Raw genomic sequence first — 15,845 nt, forward strand, 5'->3', positions numbered from 1 at the left:
GTCTCCAAAAGTTGATTCTGTTCATCTGGACGTAGCGTCCAGATGAACAGAATCAACTTTTGGAATTTATTTTCCTGGATGATTGAGAATGCATCAAGACATTAAAGAAAGGTATTTAGTACATTAAATTTCTTGAAATTTAATGACACTCACTCATGCAACTGAACTTTTGTGAATCCAGGCACGACTGCGTAATGTTCTCCTCCAACTTCTTCACCACACTCCAGACATCGGCCTCTCTCAATGGGCATGCCGCACTACAGCGAAAGATGGCATAAATAGTACAATTATTAACAACATCATATTTGTATTCACTGTCATTAATATATTAACTGGAACGGAATAAAAATGGCTTACCATATCAACGCAGCATGGATGATTATTGGGACAGACTATGGGAAAAAAATCACTTGAGTTATTAAAACATAATATGCAGCACTCTGTGAAGTTATAGGCAAGTTTATGCAAAGTGCTCCTAGAACCAAGTCTTGCCACATCCTTCTGCCATCTTGGTTACACATCTGTACACTCTTATTTTGAACCATTACCATTATTAACTTAAGTTAATGGTCACCTGGACATAGAATCTGCATGCATAAAACCATGAGCTAAATCCAATAAATAAGTCTGGTGACTTTGCCCCAAAATAAAATTAAAAAAGCTTTACATCCCCTATAAATATCTTTGTATTTGTTGTTGCAGAATTCTTCAAAGGATTTCAATTTAGGGCTGTTTGTGTGAAAACCTAAATTACAACAAAGGATCATTTATAATTTTTTAGTTGCATATATAAAAGAAGTAATACTTACCATACCAAGTGAGCTGGCCCTCATAATTCATGGCTGCCTGGGCAACAGCTAAAATGTCATCAGGCATTGTGGGTATAAAAGCTCTCTGTAGGTTAAATGAAATGACAATCTAAGAAACTACACAAAGGTAACATAAATGTAATGTTGTTAAGTTAACAAGTCCACTGAGCAGTGGGTGACATCTTTATGACTACATCCACTTTTTACACATGATGTCCTGATGTTTACCTGCATATTTTCAGGAGACAGACCAAGATGCTTGAGTGGCATCAGCAGGTGATGATTCCCAGTGAGCAGCACAGCTGCCAGATGAATGATCAGCTCAGTGATGGTGTTCTCCATGATAGCACTACCAGGCTGAACAGTGAGCGCTCCCAACCTGTTGTAAACCAAGGCTGAGGCAAATTGTCTTACTTCTGCTTGATGGAGATACGTTGAGCCCTCGATGAGGTCATCAAATTCAAGACATTGCTTTAGGGAATATAGAAAACATGTAAGAAAAGCAATACAATTTCACCCTCAAAAACAGGAAGAATAATTGACGGAATAATTGCACTAATTTGTTAAACAGAGTGTCATATTTGATTTTATATTAGGAGATATACTAGAAAGTAGAAATGAGTGTCTGGTCATATGATGTGATGAACGTGAATTTTCAATTTTTGGTTTATGTACAGGGAGGTCAGGAGGAGGCTCTGCTACAGTTTAGGTTGGCATTTCGGCCAGTCCTATTGTTCTCGTCAAATTTTAGGTCCTTCATGCAATACCATCTGACAATAACTTCACCTTTCAGTATGGCAGTGATCTCAAACACACTGGAATAAACAAACAAACAATGGAAGTTTGGACTGGTCTCCTGGGAGCCCGGACCACAAGATTATTGTAGCAGCGTGGGATCATCATGGCACAACAAAAGGCAGCCAACATCCAAAGAACAGCTTTGAATACCTTTCAAGAAACCTGGAGAACTATTCCTTAAGACTAATTAAAGACATTACAAGAAAGCTTGCTTAAGAGAGTTCCCGTGTATCTTCCAACTTCATCATAAGGACGATCCACGGTGATGACTTTAGCTTCCTCGCCCCACTGCAACATTGCTCTGAGGTCAACAGCTCAGCAGTGTGGAGCTGCAGGGAGAGGCTGTCGTTGCTCAGCCTCACACACATTATGGAGACTAATGAAAAAACAAAATTAATGTGGTACTACTACAAGATATTTTCCTATGAACTACTGGATTTATTTATTATTAATAATAGTAGTAGTGCTGCTGGTAGCAGCGGTAAATAAATCCAGCGGTTAATAAAAACACATTCTGCATTGATGATGCTCTTTTCCTGCTTTCCTGAGGATCATCTTCTTCAGTGTGTCATCCTCTTTTATCCCATCTGTCAATCTCCAGACAGCGAAGGAAGTGATCCTACTCCATTTACTGAGATAAGCAACTAACATTTGGAGTTTGAGAGTCAATAAATGACTCGGTTTGTAACATGTTCTACAACATTTTGGACCCCAAGTTGAAATATGTGAATGACAGTCAGGTTAGGGTTGTTCTTTTAACTCATGAGTGTGGCTTCTCTCGTTTATCTGCACATCACAGCAGCTGCACCATAACAGGCAAAGCCAAAAAAACTCCCACTTTTTTCAGAGACAGACTTCATAAGAAGAATGTCTAACTCCAGGATGCTGCAAACAGCAGCCTGTGGGTAACCTGTACCAAGTTAAAAGAAGTAGAAGCTACACAACTCACAATTTTCAGAATTGTGATATAGATGATAAGTTATGGTTTATACTCAGTAGGAATAATCTGAGGATTTTGTGTGAGTCTTCTGATGTTCTGATTTTTATATAGCTAATTGTAGTTTTCACTCAGAAACAGCAGTGCTTGGTGGCTTTATGAAAAGCTGGAACAAAAGAGGATCCTGTTCATCCTGTCACATTTTCACTGTAGACTGTTTCAAGATGCAGTACTAAAAATCAGATGGGGTGATGATTCCCCACTGGGAATAAAAAATAATTTAGCAGAGACAGAGACGAGTAGAAGGGGGGTGAAGTTCCCTCCATTCCCCAATCTCCACAGGCAAACTGCTCCCTGGTTTACACCCATATCAACATTATTGCTAGAGCAGCACACACCGTTTTAGAAAATATGGAAATGGTTGTTTTTGTCCCTGAGTTTGTAAATCATCATCCTTCATTTATATTTCTAAAACTTTGAGACTCAGCGTCACACTTACAGCTGAGAATAAAATCCCCAAATCCATGTTTTTCTGAATAAAATCCAATAATTCTTCTAGAGTCTTGATGCTTTATCCATTTGCTACAGATGGTAATTTTCTCATTGTTCATACCTCAGGAGTAGGATGAAGACCCCTGTTTTCAGATCTGTACAGAGTTGTAACCTCTCGGAAAAGAGCCAGCAGGAGAAACACTGTCCGATTCTTTGGTGATGCTGTGCATCTCTAATGTATAAAAAATAATAATAATGACAAGTATAAGTGTAAAATAAAAATGAGCATATAGAGTAAAGTACTAGTACGATTGTGAGTACTACAAAAGTACTACAAAGTATCTCAGGTCTTACAATGTAACTAGCAGTGCTGTACAAGTAATGAGAAATGTTTAAATGTTTAAATTATTATTATTATTATTAAAGGAACTTAGCACACAGATTGTGGTTTCATCAAAAGAATATAATAGTAACAGGTAAGTGAAACACATGAAAGAGAATGTTTGGCGCATATTTATACCTCACAGGCGTCTTCTATCTGCTCGACATCACCGTCCACTACTGCCTTGGCAACTGCTTCTCGCACGGACTTGTACTCCTTTCCATACACGAGATACTGGTCCATCAGGCCTCCATCTTCATTCTTTTGACACCAAAATTGCAACCAGAAAAGGAAGCATGTTTAAGTACATATATTACACCCGAGATGTTCTGGTATGACGGGCCTTTCGGGACATTATTACTGAAAGCCTCTTACACACACATTACTGAAATTTTATCTTTGACACACACGATTGCAAAGCCACACCACTGACACCCTCACGCACTGCACTAAAATCCTTGCTCACACTTCTTAAAACAAAAAAAATTTCAGTTGAACAGGAAGCCTTCATGTTGTGGTCTGGCCACCTCTAGACAGACTATAACACAGTAAAATCTGACTTTATAAGCTACGATTTTGCAGCCATCACTCTGTGTCTTCACTCCCCAGGAGGCTGTGATCTTCCCTGTTTATCTTAGTTCGTTATAGCTCAGGCTCTTCTTTTTTGTCTTCTTTTCCCTCATTTCCCAACTTCTTCCAATGAAATGGCTGGCCTGAGTGGAGGGGGCGTTTTTTCTATTAAAAGGGAGTCATTCCTCCCTACTTGTTCTTGTTCATCAACTAGTCTGGGCTTTCTGTCATTGTAGAGTTACATTGTAGAGTCTCCTTACCCAATACAGTGCCTAACTATTGATATTATCTCACACGTTATAGATAAAACTGTCTGAATTAATTTAACTATACTCCAGTTTTTGGCAGTAGCTTTACCTGCTGATGTATCTCTTCAGGGAAAATCCAGAAGAACTCAGGTTTTTTCATCATTGTCTGGACGTACTCCACACCCTGTGATTCGCTGAGCTTGCGGATGAGGTAAACACGATACCAGTCATTTCCACTGTCCTCACAGAGCTTTATCACCATGTTCAGAAAATCTTCTGCTCCGTCTGGGACATTGTTGCCTGCAACAATGACAAACATTGTTTTAGCTGCAAACCACTGCAAACTGTAGTAGTGCAATACAATAGTAAACGTATAGCTTACCAGACAGTCTGTCACTGATGAGCTGTGCAGCCATGGTGAGCGTCACACGCAATCGGGCAATATGTTGCAGGTGTTGAATACAGACTGTTGCTGGAGCAGAAGTGTCTTCTTTCAAAAACAAGCGCAGGAACTGTGTTTCATTAGTAAACCATTGTAACTCTGCAGCTTTGTTGCCCTCCAGTGGCATTTTCTCCCAGATGGAGTCCTGCAAATATCACCAGTTAATTGTCACTTCATCTGACCTCTATCAATTTGAGGTAAGGCTGTCATTTAGACCATACCCCATTCAGAAGTTGTCTATTTGACAAATAACAATCAATCAATCATTCAATCAATCAAATAAACAAAACAAACAAAACAACAAAAGAGTAGCAAACAGCATTTCAGATGTGTTAATGCTTGTAGGTCTTGGACCCAGTGTTTTTGAGTTTATGAACTTTGAATTTTTGTTTAGACAAAGGTTTTGTTTTCTGTTTGACTTTTACTTTGCTTGGTGTTTATATTTGCTTTTTCGTGTAATTTTTTGGCATTCCTTAGAGATCATAGTTTCCTGTTTGGATTAGACTTTAGTTTCATCCTAAATGTTTCTTATATTACCCTCCTGTATCAGTTTCCCTGCATTAAGTTCATTTATGTGTCTCTGTTTACCCATTTAGTTATCACTTCTAACTTCCTGTTTTGTTTTGGTAGTTATTTGTCTCTACTGTCTTGCATTTATTTTGACCTTCCCTCCTTTCTCGTTGTCTTTGTGTGTTGTTAGCTGCGTTCATTCCTCCCAGTTGCCCTCTTGTGTATAAATACAAATAAATAGTGTGTAATTCTTATCCTATCTCACGTTCTTCCACCCACGTGTGTTGTATGTTAGATTCTGTTTGTCTTGCTCTGGTGGTAAATTCAGTAAATTCCAGCAGTAAATTCTTATTCTTAGTCCTTTTCTACTCTCCCAGAGGACTCAAAGTGCTTTATACAGTGGCTTGCAAAAGTATTCGGCCCCCTTGAACTTTTCCACATTTTGTCACATTACAGCCACAAACATGAATCAATTTTATTGATTCATGTTCTCACGTGTACACCACTTTGTGTTGGTCTTTCATGTGGAATTCCAATAAAATTGATTCATGTTTGTGGCTGTAATGTGACAAAATGTGGGAAAGTTCAAGGGGGCCGAATAGTTTTGCAAGCCACTGTACATCATCCCTCTTTTACCCATTCACATCCATTTTCTTTTATGCTTAGGTCTTTTCTATCTACCAATCACACGCATTCATACTCTGGTGGATGCATCGGCGAGCAACTTGGGGTCAGTATCTTGCCCAAGGATATTTGGCATGCAGACTGGAGCAGCCAGGGATCGAACCACCAACCTCCCGTTCAGTAGATCACATTAGATTTTGTTATTTACATTGTACAGCATGGCTGGGCAGAACATTTGGGGAATGGTTAGCACTGCTGCTTCAGAGCAAGAAGATCCTGAGTTTAAATCCACCATGTGTCTGTGTGGGCTCTCTATGGGTACTCTGACTTCTTCCCACAGTCCAAAGGCATGCAGTTATTGGGGTTAAGTTAATTGGTTATTGCCCCTAAGTATGAATGATTGTCTGTCTCTATCTGTTAGCCCAGTGATAGGCTGGTGGCCTGTCCAAGCCTTCCCTTAACCTATGGTAGCTGGGATAGGCGCCAGCTCCCCTCCAGACCCTGAATGGGAAAGAATGAATGGATGGACACTGTGGACTTTAATCTTTCCTTTTGCTGAAATAAAGGTTAGGTTTCTGTTTTCTGAGAGGCATCTCTGTACTTCACAATTCATCATAGCATGTCCTTCTAGAGAAATACTTTTTGTTTGTGGAGTACTGTATACTGTCAAAGTAAGTAATTTTCTTTTTGAAACCTTTTCTGTTCACCTTTTTAAAGTACATTTTAACAGTTAAATACAATTAAGACAACATTTTTCTAGTTTTACCTCCAAGCAGTTGATGTATAAAGCATAGAGCTCGGCTTTGTCTCCATCATCCACAAATCTGCTTTCTTCAACAGATGAAAAATGTTGCTGCAAATATTTCTGAACCTCATCAAAGCTGAAACAGAGTTAGGTCAATCATATAGTGTAAGGTAAAGAAACTTAAATCTATTCACAGATTTTATCACAAGTTTTATTAAAGTAGCAATGCTCGTCAACTGATATAAAAGATACACTTTAAATCAGTGAGATACCTGTCATGTTAGTCTCAATCATCTTTGATGATTGACATATTTATAGTAGGTTACCTACCTGAACTTCAGTAGCAGTTTGAGGATTACTGATCGCACAACTGGGTTTTTATCTGGGGACTCTTCAAATGGTGATAAAACTTTGGTGTGAATCTGTTTATGTTCTGTTTGGAAAAAAATATTTAAAGTAAACATGTAAAACAATAATAATAATTTATTCCAACACATTCGATTTTTGTTTTTGTTTTGAAACTTTAGGTCAAGACTTCAGCTTCTTTAGAAAAGAAGGTGAAACAGAATCTTCTTAATAGTGTAGGCTACAGTAAGTAGTACCTGTCTCAATCATTAGATAGGACAACAGGTGGGTGATGACACCTTCGGCTGGAGGTGTATTATCCTTGAAGCACACAGCAGAGAGCAGATCAACAAAGAAACCATTGCAGCATTGCCTGAATTCTGCATTTTTCTTCACAGATGCGCTGCAGGGATACAAAAAGTAAGGCAATGTTAATACGTTTAAAAGCAGCGTTAATTTGTTCTTATTAGATGATTCCCAAATGTTAAACTTTGCAAACCGATTCCCCAAAAATGATCAATGGTCAATATACCATGACATTTTTCTAATACTGTCTTTTATAATAATAATAATAATAATAATAATGGATTGCATTTATATAGCGCTTTTTGGGTCCCTCAAAGTGCTGTACAATTCCACTATTCATTCACTCTCACATTCACACACTGGTGGAGGCAGCTACAGTTGTAGCCACAGCTGCCCTGGGGCAGGCTGACAGAGGCGAGGCTGCCATATCGCACCATCGGCCCCTGTGGCCATCACCAGTAGGCAGTAGGTGAAGTGTCTTGCCCAAAGACACAACGACCGAGACTGTAGTATAATTTCCTAGCATGTGTTCATGCTCATGCACACACACACATAGTCTTTCATATCTTAGTGAGGACATTGAACTGGCATAATGCTTTCACAATGCTAGCCCATTACTCTAACCCTAACCGTCAGAAATGAATGCCTAACCCCAACCCTAGAGTTGAGGGATTCATCAGAGGTGGGAATGCTAAAACAATAGTTGTTTGCTGGACAAACATCTGGAGAACTGGTTTATGGTGGAAAGAAGCTCTAAAAATATGGTCTGCAGCTTCAAGAAAGTATAGGAAAGGGTATAGTGTCTCTGAGTTATATCAATCACTATCATATAGTCAATGGAGGATATAGATAAATGGAGGCTTTATAGGGTGAAAGCCAAATCGTAGAATGACTCTTGACAAGGTGGAAGGGACTAAATGCCTAAACTGTTTTTTGATTAAACCAACATTGCAACACCCTGCCCAGTCCCACTATTGATACAGCATATCTCTGCAGTTTTCCAAGCCCTAACCTTGAGCATATTTTGACCATTTGCAGCAGCAAGTTCCGCCTACCTGTGTAACGTGTGTAACATGTGTAACATGTGTAACATGTGTAATCTATAACAGTAGTTTTCTGTTAAGGTTAAGATGTTGGTTGTCCCCCTCTCCCCCCAAAAAGCAAATCAACATTCAAACCAGGGGGCAATGGGAAAAATGAGCCAATCTTGTTGCACTGACACGTGTACACAGAAGTAGGTTTCACATGTGTGGTGGTATGCATTGTAGTAAACATCTAGGTAATTAAGTTGTTTTTTGTTTTGCAAATTAGCATGCAATTTCTGCACTTTATCACTAATGAGATAAACCTAGAGTTGATCATTGCAGGTTTGATCACTGACCAAATGGCACTCAGTCATTACTAAAACCATAAGGTTGTGTTACTTTTTAAACTTAACTCCAGGAAAGCTGTAATAAATACTGATAATATGAAGCAGCCATTCACTTTTGAATGGGAACAGCTGAATCCCACAAGCCATACTACTCTATTCTGAGATCATGAGAAGACCATGTTTTCCATGTAAATGTTTACAGTTGCACTGTTAAATATTTTATCAGCTAAACAGTTAAACAAATCTTACCTTATGTCTTCAGAAACATGTGGTTGGAAATCATCTGGTAATTGTTGGCGGCACTTTGGACAGGATGTCCGTCCTGCATCAAGGCTGTTCTTAATACATGTTAAGCAATAGATGTGATTGCATGGCAGTCCCACTGTTTCCTGAGGCTCTCTCATGCACACCCCACACTCAAGGCCAAACCTTCAGGAAAATGCAACCAACAATCACATTAGCTTAAGTGCAAATAAAGAAAAAGGCTGCAGGAAGTGGAGGTTCTGGGGGTACTGCAGCACCCCTGTTGTAAAGTTTAGTACACCCAACTTTAAGGTCTTTCCAATGGCTTTGCTAAAGAACATCCTTCAATATTTCATATAATATCATAATAAACTCTGCTAATAGTCAGACAGCATTACCTGAAAAGCTGATTAGTTGCCTCCTGTTTGCAGGACTTCAGGACTTTAACTACAGCTTCAAAACCTTTTGTAGATTTTACATCCGAGTTTTCCTGCAGAACCTTAGAAGGACAAAATGATACACAATACTAATGATGAACATTATGTTGTTACAAATTTTTTTGTTAGCAGAACATCATTTAAAACAAGATACAGTGGGATGCAAAAGTTTTGGCAACCTTGTTAATAGTCATTATTTTCCTCTATAAATCGTTGGTTGTTACAATAAAATGTAAGTTAAATATATCATATAGGAGACACACACAGTGATATTTGAGAAGAGAAATGAAGTTTATTGGATTTACAGAAAGTGTGAAATAATTGTTTAAACAAAATCAGGCAGGTGTGTAAATTTGGGCACTGTTGTCATTTTATTGATTCCAAAACCTTTAGAACTAATTATTGGAACTCAAATTGGCTTGGTAAGCTCAGTGACCCCTGACCTACATACACAGGTGAATCCAATAATGAGAAACAGTATTTAAGGGGGTCAATTGCAAGTTTCCCTCCTCTTTTAATTTTCTCTGAAGAGAAACAGAAGCGACGAATGGTGAGAACAGTCAGAGTCAACCCACAGACCAGCACCAAAGACCTACAACATCATCTTGCACCAGATGGAGTCACTGTCACCCAGCACATTTGGACAAGCCAGCTTCATTCTGGAATAAGATGCTGTGGACTGATGAAACTAAAATCGTGTTATTTGGGCATAACAAGGGGCGTTATGCATGGAGGAAAAAGAACACAGCATTCCAAGAAAAACACCGACTACCTACAGTAAAATATGGTGGTGGTTCCATCATGCTGTGGGGCTGTGTGGCCAGTGCAGGGACTGGGAATCTTGTCAAAGTTGAGGGACACATCTCAGTCCCCAGACCTGAATATTATTGAAAATCTGTGGTGTGAGTTAAAGAGAGCTGTCCATGCTCGGAAGCCAACAAACCTGAATGAACTAGAGATGTTTTGTAAAGAGGAATGGCCCAAAATACCTTCAACCACAATCTGGACTCTCATTGGAACCTACAGGAAGCGTTTAGAGGCTGTAATTTCTGCAAAAGGTGGATCTACTAAATATTGATTTCTTTTTTTTGTGGTGCCCAAATTTATGCACCTGCCTGATTTTGTTTACACAATTATTGCACACTTTCTGTAAATCCAATAAACTTCATTTATTGGATTTACATTTTTTATTGTAACAACCAATGAATACAGGAAAATAAACGTTTGCATCCCACTGTAATTTTGACAGATTTTGTCAGAACAAAATTCTGCACAGCATGGACAGGTGACAGAAAAAAGACGGCCTCCATCTTTGTAGACCACATTGATTATGTTGAGCTTGGTCAGCTTTAATTTTTAAATTAAACCTAAAGCAAACCAGATTTGACCTGAATAAACTCACCAGCCATTTCATTAGATACAACAGTTTAACTGCTTGTTTTAAAGCAAAGCAAAACAACATACAATAAAACAAAAAACCCACTTACATTGCTAAGAGTTTTAATGGTGTTTAGGACATGTGTCCTGAGCTGACGGTCTTCATTTTGGAAACCCAGTAGCATGTGTTCAACAAAAAAAGAAAGGATGTGGATGCGCTTCCAGCCATTACTGCAAAAATATTACATACACAATCACAGTTAGTAATAATAATAAAAAAAATAAAATTACTTCAATATCATTGTTAAAGCAACACTATATCCTCAGCCTAGTCTGTGCAATGACAAGACAAGCCCAAGGAATGACGCAGAGATGCATGTCAGCCTCCATTGCAAATTTTGTAAAATAAAATTAGCTTTAACAACCACCAGAAAAACACAAAAAACTTTGTGATAGCAGATAGCAGTAGCTGGTGATGTGCAACCCAAATGTAAACAAATGACTCAACCAAACACTGATAGCTACACTTGCTACTTCCATTCTATAGGACAGGAAGAGCAAACATTGGAGGGAAATTACTAATGCAGTGACACAGTGGAAAAGCAGCATCTGGTTAAAAAGCTTAATGCAAGAGACATCCATTGATTGATAGGTGAAAGTACAGTGGAGCTCAGAGTTACAAGATTAACTCTCAGTTAATTTGTTGTTATTCCTTGACTTAAAAGGAAAATCACTACCTACGTTACTTATGTGCTTACATTTGACCTATGCTGTGTTATTGTATATACTGTGTCACTACTATTACGCTATAATGCTGCTGCGGGCACCCTGTAGCAATAAATTCCCATTTCAAATTACAGTTAGGTCCATGTATATTTGGACACTGACACAAGTTTTGTTCTTTAACTGTTTTATTAAAATATGTTCCAATTATAGTGAAATAATGGACACCTGTTGGTGCTACCTTCAGTCATTATGCAAATGTACTGTTTATAAGGTTGGAGAAACCCAACCAGTCAGCTGAGACTGAAGAAGTCACTTGGATGAGTGACGAAACGTTTCTCGCACTGAAAACATTACATCCAGATGAACAGAATCAACCTTTTGGGAGCTGTAGATAATGTTACATAAGATGATTATTGAGTATTTTTTTTATCCAATGGTTAAAATTTGATTTTGTGAAGAAATTCATGGAATGGTTGGCTCAACACAGCTTGGGCTGCACAGTCAGCCTGGCTACAGTGCTGAAGAGAAACCAAGGGTTGTTGTTATTTTCTTTAATCAGTGATGAAGCTTTACGGAGGAATTTTTTTTTTTTTTTTTTTATAAAGCAGCAAACTATTTCCCCAGGCTAAATGATGATCTTCTAAATTTGTGATATGCTAGTTCTTCTCCAGCTTATGAGTTATCTGCTTTAAGCTACTTGTTTGAGAATTAAACCAGGGATTGAAATACTTCTGATTTGGGGCTCTATTTTTCACAGGAGCTACAGTATCCAGAGTCATATGTAGTGAGGAGGCAAAATTAACAAGTCATCCTCTGTTAGAGTAGTGTTCAGGTAGCTGCTCTGCTCTGTGTTGGTACAGAGCATTGCAAATGATAACAGTGAGTGGATTATATTCTTAAACTTAGTTACAACACTTTTAGAAAGACATCTACTGTGATGAAGTCTACTCCCCACTGCTGTGTTCACTTACTGTAAATTTAAATGTTATCAGGAAATGATCAGACAAGAGAATATTTTCAGGAAACACTGTTAAATGTTCAGTTGCAAGCAAACAGCAACTGAAAGCCACTGCCATAAAGGCCTGACAGAGCATTAAAAAAGAGGAAACCCAGCATCAAGTGATGTCCATGAGTTTGAGACTTCAGGCTGTCATTGCCAGCAAAGGATTTTCAACCAAATTTTAGGAATTAACATTTTATTTTCAGTTATTTAATTTGTCCAATCATTGCAGCTCAATTTGTCCAATTTTAGCTCTGTGAAATGAAAGGATTGAAAGGACTACTACTCAGGGGCAAAACCCTGTCAAATCCAGCTTGATGCACCTGTTAAAAAAACTGCTTGTATGTCAGTAGTTAGTCATGGCCAACTGGATTGAGAATTCTGATTGGCCCATGAAATTCAGGCTTCCGTTCGATTGGTGGATTTCTCTTCAGCAGACAGGTGGTTCAGATCTGGGCATTTGGAGTCAGTTGATGACTTTTAGAATAATCTTATCTGACTGGATGATTAAAGCATTTACCTGTCTGTAATGGAATCTCCCACATTTCAGTGATTTTGTGATTAAAAGAATATAAACTTTGAATATTAATTCAGATGTTTTGTGATTCTAAATTTTTGTCATTTTTGTCTGGCGCTCACAGACACAAACTACACCTTTTTTGGCTCCTACCTCAAAGCACACTGTGCCCTGTCGATCCTACGTGCTGCACAATAATATTCAATATTTAGTATTTACTGTTATATCCACATAGATCACCGTGATGATGTTGTTTATTATATTGCTCTCTTTTTTTTGCTTGTTTTCTCTTTTTTCTTTCTCAACAGGTGATCCAGGTGATTGATATATGTATTTTTTTGTCTGTTTGTTTCGTTGGTTTTTGTTTTTTGCCCTTTATCCCCGTTCCTCTTCCCCGCTGTTTTTCTTTCCCTCTTTCTTTCTCCCATTTCTTTTCCCCAGTCAAGTCTGTCCCGTGTTTATCAAGTGAAAATAAAATAAAATAAACAATAAAAGCAAAGGTGAATCAAATAGACCAACACTGCAAGGCCGGGATGGTCCATTTGGTAAAGTAAATCCATTGGGCATCTTTCTTTGCCTTTAGACAATAATTCTGATGGCAAAAGAACCAAACGGGACAGGCAAAAAAAAGAAGAAAAAAAAGAAAGAAAAGGCGGTAAACCTAAGTTGACAGTTTAATGTCATACACCTGATTTTGAAATAAGTGAGCTACAATGTCTTTGATTAAACAAGAATATTCTGCATTACAGCAATCACCACAATATGAGTCACAACAATGGGCGACTACAATGAGAGGTTCTTTCAGTAACACTAAGTAAAGCGCTATACAAATACAGGCCATTTTAACACTAGAGAGAACTGGGCATCAGAATTTCAATTCACTGCATCAGTATCTTACCTGAAATCATGGAGTACTTTCCGGCAGTGCTCACCATATTTTTTGCTACTGCTTTGGGAACAAATCAACTCCAAAGAAGCCTGCACCTTCTTCACCTTCCTCAGCCAGTGCTGGCAGACAGTATCATTCTCTAAGTCAGAAGGTTCCAGGCTTTCAACACATGCCTTGGCTGCATAGACATCCAAAACCTACAGGAAAGTAAAGTAGTCTGTAAGTGATAGTTTTGCAATATTTGTAACATGCTGTGTCCTTCTTGTCACAAGAATGTGAACACCAGGAATTAAGAAATGTGCTCACCATCGCCGGATAACCGCTAATCTCTGGATTTTTTTGCAAATGGGAAATAACTTCAGGATGAAGAGAAATCATCCGTGAGAGGTTCTGAAGACGGTTTTGGTAAAAATGATAGGCAATGTGGATGAGTGGAAGAGAAAGCTCATCATCTTGTTTTCGTTTCCGTACTTCAGCACAGCTGGTCATTGCCTGACAGAGGAGCTGAGGAGTAAAGGACCAAATAGATTAATAATATATTGATCTATTTGTTATAATAATATATAAGTAACGGAATACATGTAACGGTGTTATGTATTTAAAATACAAAATATGAGTAACTATATTCCGTTGCAGTTACTGTTTAAAAAGGTGGTATTCAGAATACAGTTACTTTGTTGAAATAAATGGATTACACAGCGGCCTTTTCCTGTTTCATATGTTAGGCTGTCCCCTCTCTGTTTTTGGTAATCCCATGCCGGTGGAAACCCAAACAAAACATGCATCAAGAGGCTCTAATTCCTGGGTCTCAATCTCATGACCCATGTCACCTTGCGGCCCGCATAATGACGTGACGAAATATTTTTTAAAATTATTGTTCAAAAAATTATTTAATATAAAGGCAATAGTGTTACAGGCATAGCCCTAAAGAATGTAGCCTCATGGGCAGTGTAGCCCAGTTGTAAGTAAGCTATTAAAAATCTAGTTGGTATTGGTATGGCGACTATCCTTCAGTAACAGTAATAAAACACACAGAAATAGTACATTCATATAGTTGTAATAAGCTTGATAATATATTAAGTAATCCAAAGTACTCAGACTACGTTACTCTCATTGAGTAACGTAACGGAATACGTTACAAAATACATTTTGGGGCATGTATTCTGTAATCTGTAGTGGAATAAATTTTAATAGTAACCTTCCCAACACTGTAACTTAAATTAGCATTACAGGTAATATAATGGTAAAAATTGAAATTGAATTGAAATTAACACAACTTTTCAGTAAAGTTTATAGAGTTCCAGATAAGTAGCTAGTACTGCTAGCTGTGTATAGTGTCAAAATAAAAATATAATTAATGGAGTAATGCTTTAATCTCTATAATACTGAGTTATTGATTTTTCACTCCAGTTTGTTGACATAAATTATAATATTTCCACAATCAGTCCAACCTACTTACTTTATAGTGTATGGTGATTCGTTTTTAATAAAATTTTATTTTTTAAGTATAAAAATGGGTTTAGCTGATCTACATGGACATGTTGTTTGATTGTAGTGAACTTGACTGTTGGGAGAGTAGAAAAAACTGTGTACAGTTAAATGTTTTTGTTTTGCTGGAGTTCAAGTTCAGTGACAGTAGTGGGATTTACAGCAGACTGAACGTAACATTAATCAAACACAGATAAACAAGCATTTTCCAGCCACGGTGCAACATATCTATACTTAAGAAAATAAACTGTCATATTGCACTAATAGAGATCATTATTATTCACAATTCTTCGCATCGCTCTCACCTTTAACTCTTCATCTGATGCCACTTTCATGGTCATGGAAACAAAATCTTGCAGATACCTTTTGAAAAATTCTCTCTTCATTTTTTCATTAGCTTTTTCTGAGATGTAAGTGCCAAGTGGAGTTTCCAAGAACAAATCATAGAAATGACCAACTGAATGAGCTGAAAAAATACAAAGTTGGGAGAGTCAGTAATTTTTTAGATTTTAATCTAAAACATTCTTTTTAAATTAAAATTAAAGTGCAACTCTTAGAAAGTGAATATCTACATATGTTACTTGTAAA

The 15,845-nt window shown here is 37.8% G+C and overlaps 1 protein-coding gene across 1 annotated transcript in view; it reads right to left on the reverse strand.

Moving 5' to 3' along the window:
* The window catches only part of LOC102785379 (E3 ubiquitin-protein ligase rnf213-alpha-like), a 93,960-nt gene that overhangs the window by 11,011 nt on the left and 67,104 nt on the right, over positions 1 to 15,845 (reverse strand). Inside the window, exons 38-54 of the mRNA XM_087852881.1 lie at positions 15,563 to 15,723; positions 14,076 to 14,273; positions 13,779 to 13,966; positions 10,748 to 10,868; positions 9,222 to 9,322; positions 8,830 to 9,009; positions 7,160 to 7,305; positions 6,888 to 6,990; positions 6,579 to 6,693; positions 4,619 to 4,823; positions 4,347 to 4,536; positions 3,557 to 3,689; positions 3,158 to 3,268; positions 1,038 to 1,280; positions 810 to 894; positions 358 to 392; positions 154 to 257 (exon numbers count right to left, since the gene is read on the reverse strand). Coding sequence (XP_087709007.1) covers positions 154 to 257; positions 358 to 392; positions 810 to 894; positions 1,038 to 1,280; positions 3,158 to 3,268; positions 3,557 to 3,689; positions 4,347 to 4,536; positions 4,619 to 4,823; positions 6,579 to 6,693; positions 6,888 to 6,990; positions 7,160 to 7,305; positions 8,830 to 9,009; positions 9,222 to 9,322; positions 10,748 to 10,868; positions 13,779 to 13,966; positions 14,076 to 14,273; positions 15,563 to 15,723 — 2,419 coding nt within the window. The remainder of the gene's footprint in view (positions 1 to 153; positions 258 to 357; positions 393 to 809; positions 895 to 1,037; positions 1,281 to 3,157; positions 3,269 to 3,556; positions 3,690 to 4,346; positions 4,537 to 4,618; positions 4,824 to 6,578; positions 6,694 to 6,887; positions 6,991 to 7,159; positions 7,306 to 8,829; positions 9,010 to 9,221; positions 9,323 to 10,747; positions 10,869 to 13,778; positions 13,967 to 14,075; positions 14,274 to 15,562; positions 15,724 to 15,845) is intronic.

Source organism: Neolamprologus brichardi, chromosome 15 (assembly GCF_056152115.1).
Source record: "Neolamprologus brichardi isolate AB-2024 chromosome 15, ASM5615211v1, whole genome shotgun sequence".
NCBI lineage: Eukaryota > Metazoa > Chordata > Actinopteri > Cichliformes > Cichlidae > Neolamprologus > Neolamprologus brichardi.